Below are 27,756 nucleotides of genomic sequence, written 5' to 3'. Positions count from 1 at the left end.
GACTAGTTGTTAGTCGCTATACCGCATTGTAGACGTGTTTCCAATATGAACGGTGATTTAACCAAGATGACATCACTATCGCAGCAAAGCATATTATGGAAAAAATACCAAGGATCGAATTATAATAAACAAGTATTCAAATCCAAAGTAAATTGTTTGCGCGGTTAGTACCTACATTACCATACTTTTATAAACGAAAATGGACCATTTAGAATAAAGTTCGTCGGATATGTTTACAAATGCAATATTTATAGTTCATTCTTACAATTACCATGTACTTATAGGTGTCACCCACGAAGATGCACCCCACTTCTTTTTTTTAGCGGGGGTATTGCGAGGTGTATCCCTCTCAGTAATGAAGCAGGCCCGTGCCCAGCAGTTCAGTGCCGGATTTATATTTTTAAGAGTATATGGCACTTTATTTCCGCTGCCCCGTGTATGTAAGTTTATGTATGTAGGTTTCTAAAATCTTAATAATTTTTCATTTGTTTGTGATATGGAAGGCAGTAAAGTTAAATAAAAGAATGATTAATTGAATCGAGTGAGCGTCCTCTGAAATCTGCCGCCCATAGGCCGCGGCCTTTACGCCCTTTTTACAAATCCAGGACTGCAGCAGTGGGACAGTATATAATACAGGGCTGATATTATTATTATTGTGAGGTGTTGCGGGGTAAAGGGAATGATTCAAGCCTCAGCCTCGACGCTATCCATCATAGTGTGCGTGTGCTCTCATGCAATTTACGCAAACTGAAAGCGATTAGGGAAAGTAGTACGGCGCGTCTTCGTGGATGAAATTATATATAGGAGTTAGGTTAGTTAACTGGAATCGGCCGATAAATATGTTGCAGGATTAATTTGACTGAATTTTTTTAACGTTCAGCTTAGCATTGAACTCAATCGCTTTAAAAAAAGTTCATACATAGATAGCACGAAATTCTCCTCGACGTCCTGAACTTTAAAATAAAACAACGAATGTAACACAAATCTGTATTAAAATATTCACATTAAAAAATCTCATACAAATTCGCAATATATAACAACTACTAACGATTACCATGAAATATAAATATATAAAAATATTGCAAATATTATTTTGTTAATTCTTTAATTCTAAACTACTCTTATGACAATAACAATATAGAATGTAATAGCCTTAGATTGTTGCGTTTGTACAAAAATGTAAACATCAAAATAATTGCGTTTTGTGTGACAATATTATTTTATCACACGTTTTTTTGTGTCGACGTTTTTTTGGGTCTTCAGTCTTATTTAATTCATCACTATGACGTATTCCAAAATCGATAAAAAATATATAAAATTTATAAATTCTAACAGTCTTACTTATAAACTTGTTTTGGCGTTAAAAGGTGATTAAAATTTGTTAAAAAGCTGTCAAAAATATCATCTGTTTCTTAGTTTAAACCTTATTAAGAGAAAAGATGGCGGTTTAACTTACAGCTGATCGAGTAAATTTGTATTTTAACTAAGCATGATGCGATTTTTTTATAAGTAAGACTGTATATGCCACCATGATACTTATAATAAACCGCAAAACGCATTGAAATATTCAACACATTGCATCATTGTATAAAAATATTTGTACTATATTAATTTTTTTTTTTTGTATATTATTGTTCAAATATACTTTCCTGCATTTAATGTTAACAATTATACTTTATAGACAAATAATAATTAAATTACACTTATGATAGTAGCATTAATTAGATAAAAAAAAAATCATATCTTGAAAATTTTTCACCAGCCCTAATTACTACCAATACCATTTTATCGAACCCACATAAATTGTTAAAATTATTTACGATTAATGAGTACTTAGTAGTTAATAGTTAATTATTACGAGACAAGACTGCACCATTAGATATACATTAGTATATAAGAAGAGCAAAATTATAAAATTCATAGTACATAAATTATTACAAATAAAACTATAAAAAAATAGCCTGCGTTTCTGGAATCGTTGAATAATGAGAGGAAAGAAAAACACCATTATTGAATATAAAAATATCAACAGTTAATATATAAATATTATAACTTTGCAGGAGTGAAGTGCAAGAGAGCGTAGTCGTGATAGTACATCATGATAGCGAGAGGCTGGCCCAAGATCAGTGAACTCCACACTATCAGGTTGCCCCAACGTGGGCCCAGCTTTATCTCGGCCATGCGAGAAATAACCGATAGGGGAGGCTGGGCCATCATGCCCAAGAATGCCCAGATCCTAAACATCTGCAATGGTACGCTCACCTGGAAATTAAAAATATATAATAAATATTATGTACCTACTCTACATTTCTCCTTTATGGACACATGTACGGATATTCTTTGATTCAAGAAATACTGTACGAACGTATGCCGCAATTTAACTTAATAAATGATACATTAATTCAACAGGTAGTCAGAAAATATCAATGTTTTATAGAACTGAATGTTGAACTTAACAAATTTAATGAATAAATTATAAAGAAAACTACATACATCATAATTTCGGAACAAAAGTAACTTATACCTCGTGACCACCTATTACAATACATCGAATAGAAAATATAAAAAAAAATAACACTCACCAAATACTCGTGGAAGAACGCCGATATGAAGAAAACGACAATACTAGCAACCACTTTGCTGTGACCTCGCTTAGTGATCGGTATGTAGACGTGTCTCACCGCCCACATGTGCACGGGCATGTTCCAAGTACTCCAAAACACTGATATATTGTTCGCGTTCCACCAATCGTTATAGAAATTACGATCGGCAAATTGGAGCAACTCACCCATGAGGTTTAAAAACGAGTGGAAGCTTAGGTAGAAGAAGCATAGCCATATAAGATGGTTCGGTACCTGGAATTAATTGATCTTTATTATTTTGTGAACAATATTAAGTTGTAGTTTCGTAATGAGTTGTACAGCGTGTTTTAAAATATTGTATTGGTGGGTTTTATTGTGGTTCAATGTTAGTATGGAGACTTACTTATAGAGAATCCAAAGCATGTAGTGTTGATGGAGTAAAATATTGAAAAAATATAAACCTAGTGTGTAGGTAGGTAGGTGTGTCATTACAAATTAAGCTAAGGAAAATTCATCGTAGTCTGTATAATAACATGTCATTGGGATACCTACAGTGACACCTAACTTCTACCTACGAATACGAAATTCAGAGACCAAAAGGATACGTAAAACAATATTTAATTTTCAATTACCTTTATTTAATTCTGTATAACTAATTGGCAAGTCCCCTAAACGGTGGATTTTTTCTTTTCCTTCTCTGATAAGGCAACATGTGCAAGGCGAGACCATGAAGTAATTTATATTATAATTAAAATTGTTTTTACTGGAGTGACGCTTACCAACAAGCAAGCGACTTACGCTCCCAACATTCTGCTACCTCCCAAAGCCTTATACATACCTATTGGTATACTATTACCACACACTTTACCATTAAAATCTTATGAAAGTGCTTAATCAAGTAACAACCAGTCACTTACGGCCAATTTCAAAAGTCGCTCCGTTATTCTGATAGGATCCATTGTAGAGAACGTGTCGATCGAATTGGTCACTGAGGGTATCATCCATTGCTGGAACAATGCTAAGACCAGGTTTAATCCAAACACCACTTCAAGTAATCTTTTGACGAGGAACCTCTTCCTAATACTGAAATTAAAAAAAAAACATTTATGTGTATTTTTATCACAATACAAGGAGTTCCGTTATTAAGGTATGTAACAGATTAAAAAAAACATGAACAAACTAACCGTGCCGTGCGTGGGAAGTTCAATTCGTAACATAGAGTAGGGGCCAACAAGAAATAGAACAGATCCTTCAAATTCAAGTTATCTGGATATTTGACAAGTCCAACCGCGACAGCTGCTTCATTCTTCTCGTCTTCAAAACTTTCTGAAGATTGCATATCATGTCATTAATTATATTTATTAAATCCATATTTAATATCCGAAGATAAAGCAAGTAACATTATATAGGTGCATAATAAGAAAAGGTGCATTCAGCGAAGAATAAGATAAGGAAGAAATGAAACTAAAATATAACATTTTTATTTAAGACGGTGCCTCCAATAATTCTGCTAGCTAACCGATGGATCTTTAAAATTATACATATGAAATAAGTATAATTAAATATCATATTTCTACAATATACTATCTTTACTTTGGTTGTTTAAATTCTATTATAAAGTGGATATTGTTTTGTCCAAAAAATTGATTCCGTACATCTCCTCCTAAAGTAAAGATCAGTTTAAGTTGCAACCAACACTATTAGATAGACTATTTTATAAGATACATATTGGTAGTTTATAATTTTAAAAGAGACCTAAACTTTATTTTTTAAAGATATTATTAATCTTAAGATATTCCCGTTTAACTCGCGCGCCGGAAATGTATGCAACGAATGCTCAGGAGAGTGATTGTGTAAGGGAGGGAATGAGGCTTAAATATTATCCAACTTCAAAATTTGTGCGCTATTATCTACAATACCAAGGTGGATACATTTTCCACCCCCGACGAGGGAAGGTTGTGTAGGAACAACCGGCCTCCCGATCTGCCTATCACGTGCCAACCCTTAATATTTTCACACATTGTCTCCGACATATCGGTCGTATTAATAATTTAACCAACCAAAGCACAAATAATATGATTTCTTCAATTAAATCATTAATATCGTCAGACCAGCACACGCTAGATACGACTTTAATTTTTTTGTCCTTGTCAAAGCGTATGAAGTATACTATATTATAGTGTTTTTAAACAGCGAAGATTTTCATCTCGTTTTTAGAATAGGTCGGACAACGAAAATTACCGTCACCTGATGTTAAATGACCTTCAACGAACACCTTATTCCCGGCCTTATAGAAAGAGATTGGGAGTAGTGGACACTAAATTGTGAGAAAAGTGAGGTGTTTAGACCCCGGCAACCTCACTTGACATACGAAGCGCAACACTAGGCAACAGGGATAGGACCACCGTCTCATTGAAAACAGTAATCTAGGAGCCAGTGGTCTCTATCCCTCTGAAATTAACCTATTCGCGCTACAGATAGATATGCAAATATATATGTGTATTTCTTTAAATCTCAAATACAATCCATGCTGTGTGTCGCTTATTAAACTTAGCAGTTTAAAAAAATATACGTTCTTGTTGAGGATTTTTAATGTAGATACAACAATTTACATAGTTAGGTAGTTACGCACCGGAACTGTATCTACTACAAACCGCTATTATCAATGTTTACAAAGGTGCAAAAGCATTTTATTATAAAGAAAATAAATCAGACCAAGTGTTAGGTGTAGATAAAGCGAAGAACAGTGCATCTATCTACCACAAAAAGAACAAATATTGCATGAAGTATCCATCACACATAAATCAAACACCAGAAAAATGCCTCATAGATTCAAAGCGAAAGCCGAAAGAGAGAAACAGTCAATATTAGATACAATATTAAAACTATGAAGTGGTCACAGTTAACATTACACTTACGATCTTGTTCCGCATTCACAAGTTGACCTGTAAACATCACATTCATAAAATTTGAACTTACTTCGGGCTGTTATATTCCTATCACGTGTCGCATCCGCGTAGCCAGTCCACTATCATTCATAAACTATAACGCTTCGGTTGCATTATCGGACAAATTTTCGGTGTAATAACTGATAAGATATAAACTTTCGACTTGGATATTAGGCAATGCACTTGTTTACTTATAATTTCTTATGACTTATAATTATTAGGTATCTGATTTATCATAACACCGCCGTAGATACTTTAGTAGATTAAGCCGGAGCCGATTAAGATTTAGTAAACCACCTTTTGCCATAACATAATTATTATATTTAGTCCTATATCTAGTTTAGTTTTATTCAGTATGTTAAATAATATAAATCGCACGCTTAGAACTAAGTAACCTAACAGAAAATTTATATATTTTCTGATTTTATTAATAAACGATCTTTCAAAGTATGCCTATTTTATAATAGGCGTTATCCTTATGACGAGAAAAAGACAAAATTATAGACTAGAAACAAAGAGTCTCACTTCCGACGATCACCTGATAACATAACTTTCTATATTGCTTTGAAATATTTTTTATTCATTATCCACAAATCGTCTTCTTTGAATAATCTTAGTTCTAAGGGTGCGAAATATTCTTAGCTTAAAAGTGTTTTATAAAACCGATATATAACATAAATCATATTCAAGTACTTACTCCATGTAGGTGCTGACAGGCTTTGTCTCCTCAATGTGTTCTTAGACAACTTGCGCTTCGTACCACATCTGCACCAATAGTTGGTTTGCGTGTAACTCCATAATTTGAGGAAAATTACTAAATATAACATACATACTGTAGTTATACCGACTGAAAAAATCAATCTGACATTAGTGTCTTAATAATTATACATATATAAATATAAACAAATAAAACAAACGAAAAAAAAAATACCAAAACTAAAATCGTCTCCTTTAAAATGAAGCACAATAGCAGGCAGGGAAACAACAAACAATATGTTCGCGATTTGTATGGACATGCCAATCTTCTGTGGAATCAAATCCTGAAAATGTTACATACTTCAGGGAACTGAATGACACAGCACAAAATAAAATTTAAGTAATACATCAATATTGTTTGCATAACGGGACTTCACGTGAAATTAAACATGCATAATTTTTCCATTTAAACAAAATGATTCATGCGGGTACAAAAGGCAAAATAATAAATATGTTGATGAAAAATAAAAATTTCATTGGAATATAAATTTTATATTTCCCCAAGGGATATATAATGAAAATAGGTTATAGAGGATATAGTACAAGATGATATAAAATCAGGCGGCTTTATTCCGTCTATAGGGGCGAATCCGTCTTTGCAATTACGTGCGTCTTATTCGAAGTACAGCTTCGATAGCCATATAGATGAGAGTCAAAAATCTCCTATACCTGGCCATCGAAGCTATTCTTCGATTGGAACGCCCGTGATTGCAAAAACACGGATATACCCCGTTGATAGAATAGGAGCCTTGACCTCACTAAAATTCAGTTTAACAATAAAATTGTAAAACATAAAAGTATGTAAAAAAAAGCTCAAAAATTACCACTGCAATTGCTTTTTCTATAAGTAGTGCTATAACTGGCGGTACAACAGCAACTGGAAAAAAATCATACATAAAAAAACAATTTATAGCTAAGTCCTATAACACTTGTTTTCTCGAACACACGGGCTAATAAAAAACAGTATTGTAAAAGCAATCCCATAAATACGGATGCGTAAAGCAGATTAACACAACTATAAAAAAAAAACTACGAAATATGAAATTAAAGGATTGTGAATTAACAATTCATCATTTAAATTACGTAAAAACTTACACATTATCAGCGCAAGCGACGGATACTGATATTTATCTCCTTCATGGTATCCAGTTAAAACTATGATCCACTCGATGGGATTCACACGAAAACCGTATCTGAAGCAAATGATAATTAATAATTTCACGTGTCCAAAGTCCCTTTTTCTTTCTGTCTGTATGTTATCGATTTTCTCAGAATCTACTAAACGGATTTTTATGAAATTTGGTATGAAGATTGTTTAGGACCCTGGGAAGGTTATAGGCTTTCTATCTTTCTACTTTCTATCTAGGGAAAACATATAGCGGGACTTTTATTTAGGAAAACTCCTCCACGCAGGCGAAGCCGCGAGCAAAAGCTAGTCAAAATATAAAATCTATTGATGCACCCGTAACTTTTTGTGTAATATTAAGAATAACTTGTTAGTCTATTCGTCATATTTTGTACTGAAGCATTGTAAAGGAATGAGTAATAACTATGGCCTTAGACATTAAAAATCTGTGCCTACAATGATTTATGAACTTCACAAGTTTTGGTAAGAATACTGAGAACAATCATCATTATTAAGATATGGACAAGTCATACAAGGGAATAACCATTACACATAATAATATTGACCTGTAATGTTCTAAGTTCAAGGTTCAACGCCCACTAGACACAAAAAAAATATATTGTGAAATAAATTAAATATTAGATTAATTACTAAGTTAGGGTAGAAATTATGGAGAGGTATTTGTGCATACTGTTCATATTAAACAATTTAAACATGACACAGTATTATATTATTTTAAATAACTAATAAATTATTCGATTTTTAATATAGAGCTACCTACACCGAAAAATGTATTGTTTTTATTATGTTTTATTCATTAAATTGCATATTATGTTGTTGATATATTGTGTTAAATAAAAAAAATGTTTTATAATAATTAAAACAATAGTCTAAAAATTTTATGCTTACTTTAAAAAGTTTTCAAGTCCTAGCCTCACACCGCCAATAGTAAGCATCAAGAAACCCCAATTAACCAAACCAGTAAAGTTTGTAAACTCTGAACTCCATGAGAAAAGTGAATCCCGTGGTTTGTGAATTCTGAAAGAAGAAATAAACATTTTGTTACATTTTCATACATTTTTTTAATAAAATATATTTTTACAAAACAAACTGTTATTAACTAACTTCAAAAAATGTTATCAATTCGACGTCATTTTTTTTTTTACTTAGTACATTTATGGATAACTTAATAACTGTAGAAAAAAAAAGACTATCTGTTATTGAAAATGAAACAATAAAAAACCATTCTTAAACTACTCAAATCTATAAGATTATTTTTTTTATTATTATATATTTTATGTTAATCAAATTAAATTAAAACAAAATTATTAACAAAACCATCAGTATAAAAAAATATATTGGAATCCACTTTAGTTATATACATTTTGTATGTTAAGTGGTTTTACATACCCCACTGAAAAGCTATACATGTATGTAAAATTAACGAAGTATAAAATTATACCCCTTAGATATCACTAAACAATTTTACTGTTGATAAACATTTCACACATAATAATCACCATAGTCCTAATAAAAAAAAATATTTTTAAATATTGCATTTTCAAGATATTGAAAATGATTACCCTCAATTCTTACATATGGCTCTTGTTATATTAAAATATCAAATACAAATAACACATACTTGTAAAAAATATAAATAAGAACACCAGTATAGTATCAAGTCAAGCATAATACAGCTTGTTACATTACTGTATGAACTGGATAACGTAGATGAACACAAAAACTTCATCTATTTTGGGCTACATCTTTTGGTTAATAAGTTGTTATTTTGTTTTGATATGGATATTAAAAAAAAATTAAATATCAGCTCGAATTGGTTGTCTTATGGTCAGATAATATGCAGGGTGATGGTGCCGTATCCACAAACACAGAGATGCAAGTGAATCAACTAAGATGAGATTCTTAAACTCATTTTTGGATAGGAAATAATTCATTTAGATTTAGGAGAGACCTTTAAGGCTATACCTTGCTAGTAAAAATACTTACAGTTATGGCTACCAGTTAAAATTGTACTATCTTGATATTTTAAAAGTATTTTTTTTAATAAAGTTGAATAATTATAAAATACAAGCAGTTTAGAATTTTTATTGGTAAGACGACTGATGAAAAAAATAAAAAAAATGTGCGGTTTATGATAATTTAAAATATAAGCACTTACGGTTTATCAAGCTGTGACCTTCGTACTTTTTTTTCTTGTTCAGATATTTCTTCAGCCCGAGTAACACTTTGGGCTCTTCTGTATCGTAGCGCTTTGTCTTCATCTTCCGTAGTCATTTTCTTGAAATAATACTTTCCGCTTACTTCATAAAATTTTGCGGCCAGCCGGTGTTAAGTTTATTATTTTATCTATCAAATATTATACTTTTAAAATCGCATGTATTATTTTCCAATAGGTACCGATATTATTTATTTCTTTCTATAACAAAACTCATGCCATACGGCATACCTGTCCTGTGTTAGCCACAAGGTTAAAAGAGATACGAGAAGGTATAGCAGTCCGGAGTGTCTGTTTGTACTGTACCTCACTGATTAAATTATTACGATTACAACATACCCACTTATGTCGTTGAAAACATGAACGAAGCACAGAAAAAATATTTTCAATGTATTTTTTTATTTATAACTATAGTATTATAAATTTGTTAATTTTAGACTAATTCCTGATTTTTCAGACTAATGACAAATCCGCTCTACCATGGCAGGTAGCCGTAGTCAGAGCCGTAGTACATAAAATTAAAGCTAATTGGCTAACATCCTTATGATACAGTGACCTAACTAAAAATATATTATTTCGGTAAATTATTATATATTATATATTAAAGAAAATTCTTTTAAGGTCGGTTTTAATAACAAAATCAAAGGCATGTATATTTTAAGATAGGTTATTTAAAATAATTTTTGGTAAATAAACAACAAAAAATCTGAAAATGCTTTTGACACTCTGTTGATATCCAACCAAAAGTACAGAAAATTTGAGATACGTTGCTTTTTTTAGGTCCTTTGTTTGCTTGTCAAACTCATATGTCAATTGTCAATGCCAAATTCATTTCATTCAATAACTCTCATTCAAAGCGATTGAACTATGGTATAGAACTAAAGAATTATTCAGTACCAATACATTTAGAACGTCAACAGATGCCTAAAAATCGGTTTCGAAAACAAATTACGGTAGCGTTGTCATGACCTAATAGGTGACATTAGTCCTGTTTGCAAGAGAAATAAAATCACCTTAGTTTCAATTTATTTGTGCCCGTTAATTGCTTATCTACCGGTAATAATGACCTTTATTACTGAAGGATAAGGTTTACACGTAAGATTCATGTTAACATCAGTAGTTCACTCTCCGTATACTTTCCATTTCCCTGGATTGAACACAGTAGTAGAACGAGTTCCTTCGTTTATTGTTTTTCTACAGCAATGGGTAAAATAAATAATTTATTATGAAGCATTGGATAAAATATTTGAAAGTTCATTTTGGAACTAGATGCAACATTGCGATATTAAAAATCACGTTTACGTTAATTTCTCTCTAACAATTATATCCAATAAAATACTGGGTCGTTTTATCATGAATTTAAAAAGTCTGTTTTACATTTACTATTTTACAGTTACATCTCCCAATTACTGTGCCATTTGTGTTCGCTATGCTATTTGGTCTAAGGAGGTATTTATATTTTCATATGAGTCATAAGAAATGCTACCAATATATTATCTATACCTACCTTATGGTAGCTATATAATAAACATTTTTTCGGATAACACAACCACACAAACTTTTACGTCACTAAACACTTTGTCTTATTACAAATGTAGAATTCGTATTTTTTTAGTGACTAATACTTGGTAATTCTTTTTCTCAATGATAATCGAAAACTATGTGTGTACATAGAGAGTAAAAAAATCATGTTCCAATCATTTAACTGAGTTGAATGCGTCTCGGGTTGGTTCTCGCTTCGATGATCCATTACATCAAATCTGTCGTGAGTCGTGTCATATGTGCAACTCTTTACTCGAGCACTTCACTATTCTCGCTCATTCAAGTCGAGGAAAGAGGAGAGGGCGAACGTGTGTAAATGTGACGTAATGTGACTGAAGATAAGGAAATAACCAGAAATCGAATGAGATAAGAATTTATCTCAGAATTCTTATAAGGATATAAATTTAAGCAACATCATGAAGATTTGGACGTCCGAACACACTTTTAAGTAAGTGAATTTAACGAAACTTTGTGACGCAATCCGTTTCACTGTTGTATAGTTAGAATACTTTGTATTTTGTAATTTTTGTTTTAGTCATCCTTGGGAGACGGTCGCTCAGGCTGCATGGCGAAAATATCCAAATCCTATGAATCCAGCTGTCATAGGTACGGATGTCGTCGAAAGGAAAGTCGTTGATGGAGTATTACACACACATAGACTTGTCAGTTCTAAGTGGTTTTTTCCACGATGGGCACAAGCGGTATGTAGCTAATTATCTAATAATGCATTCCTAACGACCTTCGGACTTTAAAACACACTAAACTATTGTTTATATAAAGATCATTATAATTCGTTTCTGTTAATTTAATATCACTTATAACGTTTTTCTATATTCATTTCAACTTCAGTTGTATCCGTTACTATAATATCAATTGTCTAAAAATATTTTTTTTTTATATTTCAGCTTATTGGAACAGCAAAAATATGTTATGCTAGTGAAAAGTCTGAAGTGAACCCCACGGATCGACAGATGACACTAAAGACGACAAACTTAACGTTTTGTCGTTACATAGCTGTTGATGAAACCGTGAAATACACTCCCCATCCCTCTGACTCCTCAAAAACTCTTCTAAAACAGGAGGCTGTAGTAACAGTACAAGTGAGTACTTTATTATTATGTCCTCATTTGTAATATCCATTAAAGATATAAAACACTTCATATTAATTAATCCTTCCTATCTATATTGATATATAAAGCTAAAAAGTTTGTTTATTTGAAAGCACAAATCTCAGAAAGTACTAAACTGATTTTGTTTTTTTTTTATTAATACGATGCTACATTACTCTTGAGTGCTATGAATTACTTTCATCCTGGGAAAATATATCCTGAAACAGTTTTTCTTGTGGTACTGCAGGCAAAAGCATATATATCTTGGCTAACAAATGATAAATCCTTAATGTAACAAGGCAAAATGTTGGAATGCAATGCCAAAAGGTTTGCTGCTTCCTATGTCCTTTCATATTACAATTGTAAAAGAAACATGTAGGTATAAATTATTCAGTAGACAACAGGAAAACATGCTACCTTGGCTTTTCAAATAATAATTTTGTTTGTAGACTATTATGTCTGGCCATGTATCTACATGTAGTACTAGTCAATGGCAGAATCTATTTATAGTCAGTTTTAACTAAAAATGGGTTAATTCTGCAAAAATAGATTTGTTGACTGAGAAAACATCTGCCAAAAACAGGTTTGATATTATATTGTATGATGAAATTGTTAGAGACCTAAGAAATCTCTCATCAATTCTATTAAATTTTCTTAAAGGTCATTGCATCAAAACCAATGCAGATGTATGCAAGCAGTAGTAATCACTTACTATTTTTGACCAAACATGATGTATATCATTTAGAAACTTTTTAATATGCATGACCTTGAACATGCCCATGAACTTTATACAATTTTGTTTTATCACTTGATAGTCAAGATAACTTTCAGGATATGATTCATCACCAGATAATGGAAGATTATATTGAATATTGTAGTACTTTAATATGTCTAATTTAATTTACCTAAAAGTTTCAAAACATGATTCATAAGGCTTAAGGATAAATTTCAAGTTATTTATTAGGAATAAGTATATTCTAAAATAAAAAAGATAAGCATTGTTATTAGCTTGTTTGTTCATTTCTTTAAATTTATTTTTATATTATTTAATAAAATTTATGATACTATTACAGAAAAGCAGAAAATAATATCAAAAATAATATTAAAAACTATAATGATATACACCTCATTTATTTACATAGGTGTAAAAATAATCCGTAGTTTGTAAACGTGATGTAGTCACATGCGTCAATTATAATCTGCTTCACATGTTTCTTATCACAAACATGTGTTATTGATTACAGGGTGTGCCTCTTAGCAACTATATGGAAGACTTATTAACAAACAAAATATCTCTGAATGCTGGCAAAGGTAGACAAGCTATAGAATGGGTTATAGGCAAATTGGACTCTGAAATCAAGGAGTTAGCAAGTTCTGCATGTAAAAGCACGGATGAATTATTAACACAAACAAAGAAGTCATTAGATGATATAACAATAACAGCAAGAAGGTCAATGGACGATATATCATCTAAGGCCAAGAGTACTCTTGATGATATAGAAAAATTCACCAAAGCTAATGCTAATCAAAGAAGCTGAAAAGAAGAATGATGCAGCTATGTCACACAATGCAACCTGAACCTAAGGACAAATGTATGATTATGGTATCAATAGTTAATGATAATTTAATATATTTATGTATTAGAACTAATTTATGAATTTTTCTAGCCCAATCTGCATATTCTGTATGGTTTATGGGTCGATTATGTTTCTAAGTGTGAATTTGTTAAGGCATGGCTCTCTCCAGCATTAGTTTCTGCACACCAACCTGAAATATAAACCTACACATGACAATGGATGCATTATATGTGGGTTTTACTGATGGCATGAAATAAAAGGATATAACTATTTTATATAATTTTATTTTTCGTAAAACACATTATGTACACAAACTAACTTTTGAATATTATTGTCTAAGTCTATGCTACATTTTCTTCAAAATTAATGTAATATATATTTTGAAATTTTCTGTAAATTACCTTATATAGCATTTAAGTATTAAATTGTATGTATTCACTATTCATATTGTGTACTGATTTGAAATTGTGAGCACTTAGTATAAATTGTTTCAATAATTATTGGCAAAAGTAGATTCTAATGGTTATCCCTTATCACAAGTAAAATGAGCTGTTTGCAGATACCATATCTTCAATCAAATTTATTTTTGGAATTATATACCAGAGAAGTTGGCACTTGGTTTGAGTTATGTGAATGTAAATGGCGAAAAATAATTGTCCCAATATTTTGAATATTGTACCTATTTTTTTGTTAATATTTCTGTAATACTTCAGCATTTAAGTGGTAAGGGCTATAGGTATTTTATGAACCTTATTTGATGTTATAGTGTGAATAGAAAATGAATGTGATAAAGGGTAATTTATAAAAAATATATTGGATTGTATTTTAATTTTAATCAAAGCAGACTTGTTAACTTATTGATAACAACTGGGCAGAAGTTTTAGTTTCTCATTCCACAAATTACATTTCATACAGTTTACAATAAATTTTTGTTGATGCAAAATGTTTTTTATTAATAAATATTAAAAATACATATTCCTACATATGGCCTTAAATTTAATATCAGGTACTAGTTCCAGATGAAGTCATGTTTCCATTGGGGACACTGTTTGGCGCAGTCCTGTTGGTGGCTGCTAAATGTGATGCCTTGAGACGGTCAAGTTCATTGACCCAAGACCGAACATGCTCTAAGCGATGCCATGCCATTTGCAGTACTTTCTGTGAAGCATATCCTGAACCTTCATGGGGTTGGCCAGTAGACACTTGTGTCAAATAGTTTATTTGGTCACTCAGTTTACTTTCAACTTGGCTTAATGTTCGTAGAAACTGTGATGTATTTGCTTCTGCTTGTTTTTGTCCAGACTTCTCTTTGCTTAGTTCAAGGAGAGCTTGTGCTAAATGAATGAAAATTATTATTAATTGGATTGAGAAGACACACTACCTTATTCAAACATCCTAGCCAATGTCTTACAATGGTGTATAACTCAAAGTTGTAATGCTTTACAAGTTAAACCTAAAAAAATGTGGATGGTTACCACAAAGTTATAATAAAGTAATCTCTATACTGATTGATATCAGAAAAATATTAATCTAGATTATAAGCTAGCAATACTGTAGTTGAGAGTGGAAAACTGCCGAGACAAATGTCCACAGGTTCAACTCCCACGGGCACACACCTCTGACTTTTATAAACTTATATGAGTATTCTTTGTAAATTATTTCTTGCTTTAATGGTTAAGCAATGTATCATGATGAAACATGCATACCTGACAAATTCTCATAGAGAATTTTAAGGGTATGTGATGTCTACCAAGCCAGTGTAGTGGACTAAGGCCTAATCTCTTTCAATAGTAGAAGCAGTGAGTCAGTACATAAAACAGGGCTGACATTATATATATTCATATAGATTATAATGATGTTCCAGGATTATAAACATTCTACCATAATATAAATATGTTTGGTAACCTATACCTTTGTCACGGAATTATATTTAATACACTAGAAATTAGAATTTACCTCATAAATAAGAAAATAGTTGTTAACATTATAGAAACATACTTGAGAAATGATCTCAAGTCCGAACGATTAATTAGTCCATTATAATTATGTACCTAGAGTTTGTGGCCTCCTTGATTTTCGAGGATTTAAAACAGACATAATAAAAATTAAATTAATTGTATAACTACCTGCACACTGTAAACATGTGATAATATCTTTTTCGATATCATCAAGCACCTGGATTCTTTCCATAGGAGCCGCCATTCTTACAGAACTAAGTTTAGTATAAATTAGGAGTGCCGAATGGGCGCTAGAAACTAGCTAAATAATTAATTATTTTGTTTTGTGTAGGTTTTGTAAGAAATTCTCAAAAAAAAATATATAAGTAGAAAGTGATTCCCAATCGATGTTCCTAATTTTACAACAGCAAGTACCAAAGAGAATATAATCACTACGTTTTAAGAGACAGGACTTAATACAAAGCAGAAACTAGAATACAAAGTAATAAAATCGAATTTACATGGCGTATCAATACCAATATCACGGAAGAATACGTCAGGAACGTCAAATAACAATACTACCAACTGAACAAAATACATAGTAGTGAGCACTTTTTATCGATATCGATAAATTCTACTGGTGGGAATCGACGCTAATGCTACTTTGATAAAATTCATACAATGTATTTTCGAGTCCACATTATCAATCCAACTCACAATATACAGTGAACATTTTAGCACTATAATTACAAGGCTGGACTAAAATGAGGACTAAAGTCAAAGAATGGTGACACTTCTTTGTCACACTTCTCTTGAAAGATATTATCATTTGTGCAATAATTGTTTATAAAAACATGGCACGGAAATTCAAACAACATTTCATCAGGAAGTGGATCAGCTTTCAAATTTTTCGATGATATGGCTGACTTTCTAAGGCGATTGTTTTTTATTAAAAATCTTTGTTATTTAAGTGAGAACCACACACATATTTAAAAGTATGCAGCTTTTCTATGGGAACATATATCAAATCTTCTTTTCCCACAATCTGAACTCACTTTCAGCATCTGGAAATATTTTTTAATTGTAAATAAATTGCTTATTAAATTATATTTAAGCCTAAAATCATAAACAGTGACCAGGCACATTGATTGCTCAACGCATTTTTAAGTACACACACACACACACACACACACACGCACACACACACACCGACACATACACGACTTTAGTATTTTTTGTCCTGATGATCAGTCATCATCTTACTAATATTATAAAGCGTGTGCATGCAATTGTATGTTTATTATTCGTACCCGCAAAAAATCTAAAATGATTGCGATTACACTTGGTATGTAGATAGTTAGAATTACTACTTTTTATCACTATGTTCCCACAGAATCTGGACCTAAATGGGTGAAACCACGGAGGGCAAATTGATTGATAAATTTAAACAGGTATCGATATCGATAATCATAACAACATCACTAGTAACATAATGGTAATTAGAAAATGAGAATTTTTATTATTTCTAAGCTACTTTATTTGCGCGATGACTAAAAACATCTAATTAATGCTTACCTGACGTCATCCAATGGAAATTTCGCCATAAACATTCTGCTTTTGTGATTTATTTGACTGGCTCGATCTCCACAAATTTCACACGTAATGAAAGGTTTTTTTGGTGGCTTGTCTTTAAGGTGGTAGCTCAAGGTCCATTTTCATACATTTTGTTTCGGCTTTAATCTGGGTAACTAAACAAGTATTGGCAAGTAAAGAATTTAAATTCACGTCTAGTTAGTAGTTAAAAATAATTAATAATCATGGATATTTCTGCCTTTAAAATTTCGTCATATTAAATTTTAAAGGCCGAAATATCCATGATTATTAATTATTTTTACATTTTTCTTTCAACTGCGAGAACTAATCACTAACTAGACGTGAATTTAAATTCTTTACTTGCCAATACTTGTTTAGTTACCCAGATTAAAGCCGAAACAAAATGTATGAAAATGGACCTTGAGCTACCACCTTAAAACGTATTCACTTACACCAACAAAAACACTTTTTGGTATATTTTTACTTGTTTGAATAACAAATAATACAAACATAAATCAATAAACACAAATGTATTCCAAAACGTCAGGAAGTAAACAAACAATAATATTGGCGGTGAGGAATAGAAAGAGAAACTGTACTGAGAGAGAGAGATAGCAGTATCCGCCATTAAATGCCATGTCAATTCCATACAAAAGATTTTTTGTTCCTTGTTGCGCTAGGCTGGCAAGTACCAAATACTTGACAGTTATTGTCTAATGTTGCCAACTGTTTTTGCCGGCAGCCAAACTCAACCACTGTACTATGTTGTCAACATACCTTTATTTATTTATTTTTACTTTTAACTCTTTTTCCTAAATTTTGATTTTCCAATGCGGTCTAGTTGTCTTTATAGCGTCGAGTTCTAAAGGGAAAATATTGCACAAACTGTAAAGCAAGCATCCGTTTTAGTTTGTTAGTTTTAGCATGCAATTCCGGATGTATAAGCCCAACCTTCTGGCTAAAAACTCACTGTTGCCAATTGGGAGTTTTACTCAAAAATTGAGGGATTTTAAGGCCATGGGAGAAAAGAAAGGACTCAATGGAAAGCACACAATATTTTGGAGTAAGAAATTAACCGATCTGAACGGAAACATACTACTGCCAATGCTATTTTGAATTAATTTCATTAGCATGCTAATTTTCATCTCTTAGCATACTAAATACCATGCTAATAATAATTGCTAATATGATGCTTGAATAAAAATTGTGTGAGTTTAATTTTGCAAATTAATAATCACAATGAAGAATTACCAATTCGCGCGCAGTAATGGACAAAGTTTAAGGCTCATTTCTTTTTATTTAACGCCAATATACCTTCTATACAATTTATTAAAATTATATAATATGATTTGCATATTATAGAATATAGAATGAATATTATAAGGACCTACTAGAATGTGCAAGTTTATCATAAAATTACTTTTAATTCTCTATTCATACGTAATATAAATGATTGTGTGCAATATTATCCAGACTAATATTTAGTAATTTCCAAAAATATAAACAATTCAATGAGCCACTCCATGCAATGCGCTCTCGCGCTTCTATTCTATTCTTCTATTTCTCGTTTACTCCTCCACTCAAAATAGGCACGTTTGCATTAATATTAGTATATAGCACGGAATTTATCATTATTTCTACGAGCGCTAAGGACAGCGCACACGCTTGCGCTGCTATTGCGCAGCGCGCTAACATATGCGAGCATTTCATGGAATTTTTGCATTAGCATTTCGCATTTCATGAAATTTAGTAGCTGTATTAAATTTTTGAAATGCTAAATGCGATTTATCATGCTAACAATTAATACTAATGCTAATTAATCCAACACTACTACTAAGCGAATGTAAAATACTCTTCTTACGTGAAAAATCGATAATATTTTTTGTCACGAACTGGTGGAATTTTTTTTTAAATGAATTTATTTTGGGGGTTTCTTAGTTCAGTTGGGAGGTATTACAAAGCATACATCTGGCAATAGCGAAAAGCACAACTCGGCCATTTTTGTTGCGACTGTCCTCGAACATGGTTAGTTGCGTGGTCATTTAATTCAATCTTTATGTATTATTAGAATCCTTTACTTGTTGTCGATTTTAGTGAAATTATTTCTTTAGTTTAATGGTTATTATTTATTTCTATATTTTATTTTAATGATTTCTCGTTTTATTTTAATATTTACTTATCATGTATGATATCTGATTTACCAAGTGATGATACCTATTTATAAATTTATACGGTTAGAACCTGAGTTCTTGTGAAGATTTTACTAGGGCGGACTGATGAATTCAAGTCATAACGTGTAATTGTGATGTCAATTGCAGTATTGTTAACATATGTATTATTTTAGTCGCACAGGAAGTTTTCGGCTCCCCGCCATGGGTCAATGGGATTCTATCCCAAGAAGAGGTCCCGTCGTCATCGTGGTAAGGTGAAGGCTTTCCCCAGGGATGACGCTAGCAAGCCCGTGCATCTCACCGCATTCATCGGCTACAAAGCCGGTATGACCCACGTGGTCCGTGAACCCGACCGTCCTGGTTCAAGTGAGTATGCTATACCTGAATTTACTGTTCAAAGTTCCTACTTATTTATACTTTCACTTCAAAAATACTGATCCCTTATTACATCCATGTACTATTGAATGTGACTAAAGTGCTATACCATTTCCAGAGATCAACAAGAAGGAGATTGTGGAGGCTGTCACGATTATCGAGACTCCTCCCATGGTGTGCGTCGGTGTTGTCGGCTACATCGAAACCCCGCATGGTCTCCGCGCCTTGCTTACTGTCTGGGCTGAACACATGTCCGAAGACTGCCGCCGTAGATTCTACAAAAACTGGTATGCATACTCTTAAATTTAGCAGATTTCTTCCTCTGAATCAGCAAATAACTGCTACAATGGTCAATTACAGTTTCAATTGTAATCTTTGTCATCTTGGTCAGAAAATGTTTATAACTTTCATATATATATTTTGTTTTATTATACTACAATTAAACATGCTAATTAATCTGTACTTATAGCTCTCCTCTCCCAGGATGAGAGTTTGATATATTTATGCCTAGAGCATATTGCTTGGTGCATATGATTGCCTAGCGGTCTCCGCTCAACGATGAGACTGTCTGGCTTTTCTTACAGCAGCCGGTTTGACTTATGCTTTAATCAGGTACAAGTGCAAGAAGAAGGCTTTCACTAAAGCCAGCAAGAAATGGCAGGATGAGCTTGGACGCAAGTCCATTGAGAAGGACTTCAAAAAAATGATCCGCTACTGTAGTGTGGTGAGGATCATTGCTCACACCCAAATGAAGCTGCTTAAGCAGCGTCAGAAGAAGGCTCACATTATGGAGATCCAGGTCAATGGTGGAACTATTGAGGATAAAGTAAAGTGGGCCAGGGAACACCTGGAGAAGCCTATCCCCATAGACTCTGTCTTTGCCCAGGATGAGATGATTGATTGTATTGGTGTCACCAAGGGTAAAGGATATAAAGGTAAATATTTCATTAATTACATTTTATAAGCCTTGTAACTGGAATTCATAAAATATTGTTTCTGGGATCAAAACTAGTCTTATAGTTAAGGTTATAGCTTAAGGTCCATTTTTCATACATTTTGTTTCACCTTTAATCTGGGTAACTAAACAAGTATTGACAAGTAAAGAATTTAAATTCACGTCTAGTTAGTGATTAGTTCTCGCAGTTGAAAGAAAAACGTAAAAATAATTAATATGCATGGATATTTCGGCCTTTAAAATTTAATATGACGAAATTTTAAAGGCCGAAATAATTTAATATGATGAAAGTGAATTGACAATATCATTAATTCTTGACATCATTTAAGTTTACTTAATGGCTTTAGTATATTAGCATATAATAAGACAAAATATTAAATTTTCAGGTGTAACATCTCGTTGGCACACAAAGAAATTGCCCCGCAAGACACACAAGGGTCTTCGCAAGGTTGCCTGTATTGGAGCATGGCATCCGTCTAGAGTATCATTTACAGTTGCCCGTGCTGGTCAGAAGGGCTACCATCACAGAACTGAGATGAACAAGAAGATTTACCGTATTGGACAAGGTATGTTAAAAAGAAGCATGTAATTTTACAGCAGTTGAAGGGTTTACATAGTTTTGTTTAGGATATCTTCATGTTATGCAGTTCCATTGAGATAATACTAATATTGGTGGTATTCGTCACTAAGGGCACAATCTATTAAGGAGTATTTCCTGTACCTTGAATTTAAAATACTAGCATGCTAGCACTACTACTACTTTAATGCAAGCATAACAATATCAGAAATTCATCATTTAAGATTCAAGATGTTAACATGGTTTTGTAAGACCAATTCCAGTAAACTATACCTACTATATTAAATCATTGTTACATACTGAATAAGTTTAATTTTAAACACATTTATCTATAATTTTAAATAATTATTTTTCTCACAGGAATCCACACCAAGGATGGCAAGGTGATCAAGAACAATGCTTCTACTGAATATGACTTGTCTGAGAAATCAATCACTCCCATGGGTGGTTTCCCCCACTATGGTGAGGTCAACAATGACTTTGTGATGATTAAGGGTTGCTGTATGGGACCCAAGAAGAGGGTTATCACTTTGAGAAAGGTAATAATCATGTGTATTTATTTATTATATGCCTTCACTTTTTTATACCAGCTATCGCACTATGCCAAGTTGATTTTTTTGTTAATTTCCATTTTAATTCTAAAAATATTTTTTGTAACATCCTTTTTCCTAAAAAAATATTTTGAATTGCCCAAGACTCATTTCGAAAGCTCTAGTTATGTAAAAGGCCCTTATTTTTTCTCTTTAAATGTTTGACTTTATTGAGTTGGCAGATTGCTAGTATAGTTTTGTGCCATTATCCTAGTCCTTATAGCATGTACATTTTATATTTCTAAAATTGTTTTTTTGCAGTCGCTGCGCGTGCACACGAAGAGAGCCGCCCTTGAGAAGATCAGCCTCAAGTTTATTGATACTGCTTCCAAGTTCGGTCACGGTCGCTTCCAGACGCCGGCTGACAAGGCTGCGTTTATGGGTACCCTCAAGAAGGATCGTATCCGTGAAGAGGCTGCAGCTACCGCGGCTCCTCCTGCCCCAGCCGCTCAGTCCTAAACAACTCGTGGACCATAATAAATGACAAAAAATAAAAATGTTTTATTTCTATCCATAGAAACTATGAAATTAATATCACAGAATAAACTACTAAATTCCCTTGTTTTTGAGGAATGCTTTCGCTATTTGTCGAAAGTATGTTGCAGACTGGTAGCATTTATTTTATATTCATCTTGGGGTGCCTTAGGACGTGGCGGAACGGATTGCGAGACTATATCTGCCCTGTATTATACACTCATCATAGGGCACGGGGCTCTACTAGTGAAACTAGATCACCTAAGTTCTCTGTAGGAATTGCGTGGGGACTAAGGCCTAAACTCTCAGTAGGGAGACCCTTGCCTAGCTATGGGACAGTATATCTACTATTATATACAAGCTGAAGAGTTTGTTTGAACGCGCTAATCTTAGGAACTACCGGTTCAAACTGCAAAATTCTTTTTGTGTTGGATAGCCCTTTATTCGTACAGTGCCATAGGCTATATATAATCACGCTATACACAATAGGAGCGGAGCAGTAATGAAACATGTTGCAAAAACGGGGAAAATTTATTAGTTTTGAGAGATTCCGTTGCGTGCGCTGCATAAACGGTTAAAGTTATGCAAGAATGATGTATGACGGGATTGTTCCTCTTAAAAAGTTCTACAAAAATATATTATAAAACCAGTCCCCCGCTGCATGTCTGCCTGAACGTGTTAAACTCAAAAAACTACCCAACGTATTTGGATAAAATTTGGTATGAAGACAGTTTGAGACCCTGGGAAGAACAGGCTCCTGGGAAAATATATAGTGTGACTTTTATAACAGTAAACTTAAGCCTGAAAAACTTCATAACGCGGGCCGAGCCGCGGGCAACAGCTAGTATAATACATGGCTATTATTATGGCGCCTTCAAATTAGTCGCGCGATCGCCGGGTGTTTGTTTGAAGACACTCTTATTCGGAACATACTATCCAACATATTAGGGATCGTAGCAAAGATTCCTTTCTACAATCATTAATGCTTATATATAGAAAGAATTACCTATGTTATATTATAGATTGTACAAAGGGATTTTGGCTATGGCTCCATATCTGTGAATTCCTCTAAAATAAAATATAATTCAGGGCTCGTGTATATCGCGTCGCATCGCTTTGCGTAATTATGTACTGACCGTAGAAACAAAGGCTATTTTTACAATATTTGCGGTGTGGTGACGGCGCCATGTATGTATGATTAACTAATCCCAGTATGAAGTCGTTTAAATCAACATGCAGTCGTGCCATTTTTTTGCCACATTCTAAACACACAGCTAAGTTCTTTAAACTAAAAAATACAAGACAGTGGCGACTATTATGTGTTTGACAATAGCAGATATCGAAATAGTGATTGGCCGGTGATCACTTGTTGGGGTCGTCAGATAGCGCCAGGTGATTACTTCGCTGGCCCGGTAGGTAGCGGCAGGTGATCACCATCACCGGTCAACAGGTTGCGGTAGCTCAGTATTTATTGTCATTAAATAATATCAGCCTTGCACTATATATTGTCCCACAGCTGTGCACGAGCGTCCTCTACTGAGGGAGTTGAAGCCATAGTTCACCAGACTGACCTTGGGTAACTTCACATAACTTCGAAATTCTTACGAAGAGCTTCTCAGGTATGAAGGTCTCCTAACGATGTTTTCATTTACCGTCAAAGCAAGCAATAGTTCACAAAGAAACACAACTTTACAAAATTGACCTCTCTTTGTCTTAGTGGTCCCTTCCATCACTAACTGGGCTGTTGCCACTTTGGGTGGTTGGTCCTAGCGCCCTAGTCAACGCGCAATGTTTATGAAAATAATAAATTATTTAACTTCCTGCTTAGTTACTTGCAACTCCTAAAACCGAGTTGGATAAAAAAATGAATTTTACAGGTTTGCAAATGCCGAAATAAGAACTAAGCCAAATGTGTCCAAACTCTCAAATTAAATGAGTATGATTTATTTATTTATCGAAGAAGTCATTCTTTACTATGTACCTTATACATTGAAGTACCATATTGCGCTCATATTGAATTTCTTTAAATAATAATTTTTGTAGAAGTGTAGAAGGTAATTTTGATTTTTGTCTCCTAGAATTAATAACATGTTTAATTTCTTTTTTATCTAGATGTCTTTTCTTCATCTGTTTTGTGATTTCTTTTGAAGAAGCTTCATCACCCTCAACTTCAATACTTTTCTCTACCTTAACTTCTTCAGGACCACTGTCATTATCATCATGTAGTGTACTACTGTGATCACTAGATAGTTTATGAACTTCAAAATTTTCTTTATTTTCTTTGCTCTGACTCTTACTGTCTGATTTATTTTTTATTATGTTGGTGTCTTTTAAGGTTGTTGGTGCCTGAGTATCTACTGTATTGTTATCTTCTTCATCTGATGACCCATATTGGCACATAAGTGAAACCAAAGCTCCACAAAGGACTGGTTCATTTGAATTAGCTATTTCTTTTGAATTATTTATAAATCTTTCATTATCATCATCTTCAATTATTAAATTACTATCTGTTTCTTCTGCATCATCTTTATCTTCAGTACCAGTTATAAGCCCCTGTATACCACCAAATTGAGGGATCCTTCTCTCTTCCACAGGTGGTAAATACTTGTCAGCATTTTTTTTATTTGTTGGCTTATTTTTCACTTCATCTTCATTATTTGCATTACATATTTTCTTCTTTTTAAAGTCTTTTCTGTCATTATGATGTTTAAAACCTGGCACCAATTTTCTTTTGTTACCTGAAATTTTAAAAAGGGTACTGATTTATTTCATTGTAATGATCAACAATTTAACAGTATTACAAAAAATAGATAAACAGTAAGAATAACAACCAATAATCTATATAAGTATGAATATGTGAAGAAAAAAATGTCTACACCTTTTCAAACACACTGCTAACACTAAGGAATATGAGAGTTAGCATAATTAAACCTAATAAAGAAGGAGCACAGAGAAGTAAAATTTATGTATAAGTTGAATTTCAACCACTGGATGACCACTAGTTGTAATAACCATTTACAATTTATATGATTATCTTTTCTTATAGTTTATACAATTATAATATATTTATAGAACCAAGCAGCAGTGTATTAGCATTTTTGTTCTACACTTTGAAGGACATTGAGCCAGTGCAATTATTGAATATTAAGTGACTGGATATGAAATGTTTCAGATAACAGTTAAGGATCAGATTACAGAACCAAGAACTTTGTGATTAGTTTAGATTCTGTACTGAGACAGTTGTAGCATAGTTTGCTCGTCTGATCATAATCAGACAAGCAAACTATATATTATGACATTTAGTACAACAAAAGTATTACCTTGTTTTGCATCTCTAGGCCTTTGTGTATGTTTCAACCCCATTTTTTCACCCCTATCTATTTTTTCCTTCAATTCTGCTGCCTTCTTTTCAATATTGGATCTAGTAGGGAAATTTCTTTTCCTTTCTTCTCTCCATTTTTTTATTTCCTCAGGATTATTGAGATTTGATATTTTTTTGAATAAACCTGATGAATGTTGCATTTGAATATGTTTTGTTATCACCTTTGGGTGGGCAACAAACTGACAACCATCTATGTTGCATTTCTGGAATAAGAAACAAGGTGTCAAAAGTTTATATTACTTTGAAAATAATATGCTTTATTAGGAGCCAGATTTTTATAGACTGGTAAAATAAAAACTGGAAGAGATGTCATAATCCAAAGAACATAATTTAGCCAAAATTAATAGTAACTTTCACTGTTACTGACAATAAAGTAATTGGCCATAAATCTACATTAACATTCTACTATTAGTAAATAATATACTAGTCATTTTACTATTACTATATTGGGTGCAAAGTAAAAAAGTTTATCTGCAAAAAACCTAGTTTACAAGAGAGCTTCTAAAAAGAAAAAAAAATGCATTTTTTTTAATTTATCAGTAAAATTATACATTTATACTCCTAGCCATTTATATTGTAAGTTGGTAAATATACTTTGATCTTATTTAAGTTTATTTTGCAGTTACAGTTACAGTTGCAGTACATCATGTTTTAAATTATGCCATATGAGTTAATTACTTGGTGGGATCTGACTGAGTTTTTAATTATCTCAAATAAACATATAAAATATGATAATCTGAGTTATATTAAGTGAAATATATAGTTATAGAATAAAAGACTGTAAAACAAGTAAATAATAATAGTTAAAAGGCTATTAACCCAATATATAAAATATTTTGTACAAATTTATGCAGTGAAGTTGTAGTTAGTTTTATTTACATTCTAAGATTAATAAGAATCATTAAAAGGACTCAAATTTTAGAGTTTTGTGTAATTAACATAATAATGCAGTAAAAAAAAATGTGAATGTGTAGATGGCTTCATTTACTTTGCACTTGTCGATATTATTTTATCATTTATAATATTTGACTAATAGCACTTTTAATACAATTTACGAACTTGAAACATTTTTTCGAGAATTTTTCCTAATACTCTTTCTCTATCATGGTTTTAAAGGGGATAAAAAAAATATACCAAATTACCTGATGTTGTGATTTGTGTTCTATTAAAAGATTTTCAGTGGGAAAACCTCTATCGCACGTTTCGCACCAATGTTCTAGATTGGCGTTTTGTAACATTTGTGCCGGTCTAGGGCGGAAATCGTTATTACTTCCATAAAATGCACGTGGTGCTGGAGGTCTTCGCCATTGAAAATTCTGTTGTACATTAAAACGAGGACGATGGTTCATTACTCTTGGATGTGCCGGTCTAAACATTTTATTTCTTTCAACCTTTTTTAATTTTTCCCAAATATGTAGATTCACAATATATTTATCATACAATCCACGGATCAAAACACACTTACTCTGATAACATCGTTCTTATTTATCATAATACTTCGTAAAATTTGACAACCGCTGTTAGGCTGTGATAGCTGTCAAAGTAACACAAGTAATATGTCTAGGTTTGAGTAAGATTATGAGTACATATCGATAATGGATTGCTACATTTTTTTAACAACTAAATAGCTTTCTGAAAACTGAAAGTGTGTGAATTAACCCGGTAAGACAGAGTTGTATTGGATTTTTATATTGTATAGTGTTTGAATTCAGAATGCACTTGGATTAGTATGCCCAGCCCTGTCCAGCCTTTATCAGCTGTCATTCTTACGAAAGACAATATATTAAGAATTTAAATTTGAAGAAAAGAAATACGTAAGACTAGGC

General features: G+C 32.6%; 5 protein-coding genes and 1 non-coding gene across 8 annotated transcripts; 3 read left to right on the top strand and 3 right to left on the bottom strand.

Annotated features, from left to right (window-relative positions):
* Nucleotides 1-1,973: 1,973 nt before the first annotated feature.
* On the bottom strand, nt 1,974-10,209 carry LOC115447123 (diacylglycerol O-acyltransferase 1). 2 transcript variants are annotated; one of them, XM_030174056.2, is made up of 12 exons: nt 9,988-10,209; nt 9,592-9,779; nt 8,322-8,450; nt 7,382-7,479; nt 7,111-7,163; nt 6,462-6,570; nt 6,228-6,377; nt 5,501-5,527; nt 3,767-3,908; nt 3,500-3,665; nt 2,583-2,855; nt 1,974-2,262 (listed from the first exon to the last, which is right to left on the bottom strand). In XM_030174056.2, exons 2-12 carry the CDS (start codon nt 9,705-9,707, stop codon nt 2,047-2,049), a joined length of 1,479 nt encoding a protein of 492 aa, XP_030029916.1. In that variant the 5' UTR covers nt 9,708-9,779; nt 9,988-10,209; the 3' UTR covers nt 1,974-2,046. The 2 variants fall into 2 exon arrangements, with proteins under 2 accessions (XP_030029916.1, XP_030029918.1); XM_030174058.2 differs by lacking the exon at nt 5,501-5,527 and having other exon boundaries at nt 9,592-10,206.
* Nucleotides 10,210-11,402: 1,193 nt separating this feature from the next.
* LOC115447116 (protein slowmo) lies at nt 11,403-14,819 on the top strand. Its single transcript, XM_030174050.2, has 4 exons — nt 11,403-11,638; nt 11,726-11,891; nt 12,096-12,290; nt 13,544-14,819. The coding sequence occupies exons 1-4, from the start codon at nt 11,607-11,609 to the stop codon at nt 13,835-13,837; spliced, it is 687 nt and encodes a 228-aa protein (XP_030029910.1). The 5' UTR covers nt 11,403-11,606; the 3' UTR covers nt 13,838-14,819.
* Nucleotides 14,690-16,317, bottom strand: LOC115447117 (mediator of RNA polymerase II transcription subunit 11). Its single transcript, XM_030174051.2, has 2 exons — nt 16,003-16,317; nt 14,690-15,210 (listed from the first exon to the last, which is right to left on the bottom strand). Exons 1-2 carry the CDS (start codon nt 16,076-16,078, stop codon nt 14,879-14,881), a joined length of 408 nt encoding a protein of 135 aa, XP_030029911.1. The 5' UTR covers nt 16,079-16,317; the 3' UTR covers nt 14,690-14,878.
* Nucleotides 16,318-19,301: 2,984 nt separating this feature from the next.
* Nucleotides 19,302-22,571, top strand: LOC115447124 (60S ribosomal protein L3). Of its 2 annotated transcripts, none has more exons than XM_030174059.2 (7): nt 19,302-19,431; nt 19,751-19,943; nt 20,071-20,239; nt 20,565-20,887; nt 21,294-21,473; nt 21,845-22,023; nt 22,336-22,571. In XM_030174059.2, the coding sequence occupies exons 1-7, from the start codon at nt 19,429-19,431 to the stop codon at nt 22,531-22,533; spliced, it is 1,245 nt and encodes a 414-aa protein (XP_030029919.1). In that variant the 5' UTR covers nt 19,302-19,428; the 3' UTR covers nt 22,534-22,571. The 2 variants fall into 2 exon arrangements, with proteins under 2 accessions (XP_030029919.1, XP_037297832.1); XM_037441935.1 differs by lacking the exon at nt 19,302-19,431 and adding an exon at nt 19,506-19,524.
* Nucleotides 19,611-19,687, top strand: LOC115447140. Its single transcript, XR_003938983.1, has one exon. It is a non-coding gene; the product is annotated as a small nucleolar RNA U43 (small nucleolar RNA).
* Nucleotides 22,572-24,458: 1,887 nt separating the features above from the next.
* LOC115447128 (nuclear fragile X mental retardation-interacting protein 1) lies at nt 24,459-27,490 on the bottom strand. The gene is made up of 3 exons (XM_030174065.2): nt 27,073-27,490; nt 25,869-26,133; nt 24,459-25,286 (listed from the first exon to the last, which is right to left on the bottom strand). Exons 1-3 carry the CDS (start codon nt 27,304-27,306, stop codon nt 24,496-24,498), a joined length of 1,290 nt encoding a protein of 429 aa, XP_030029925.1. The 5' UTR covers nt 27,307-27,490; the 3' UTR covers nt 24,459-24,495.
* Nucleotides 27,491-27,756: the final 266 nt, after the last annotated feature.

Source organism: Manduca sexta, chromosome 23 (genome assembly GCF_014839805.1).
Source record: "Manduca sexta isolate Smith_Timp_Sample1 chromosome 23, JHU_Msex_v1.0, whole genome shotgun sequence".
In the NCBI taxonomy this organism is placed as follows: domain Eukaryota; kingdom Metazoa; phylum Arthropoda; class Insecta; order Lepidoptera; family Sphingidae; genus Manduca; species Manduca sexta.
The sequence above is the reverse complement of the archived record's forward strand: the minus strand, read 5'-3'. Positions and strand labels throughout refer to the sequence as shown.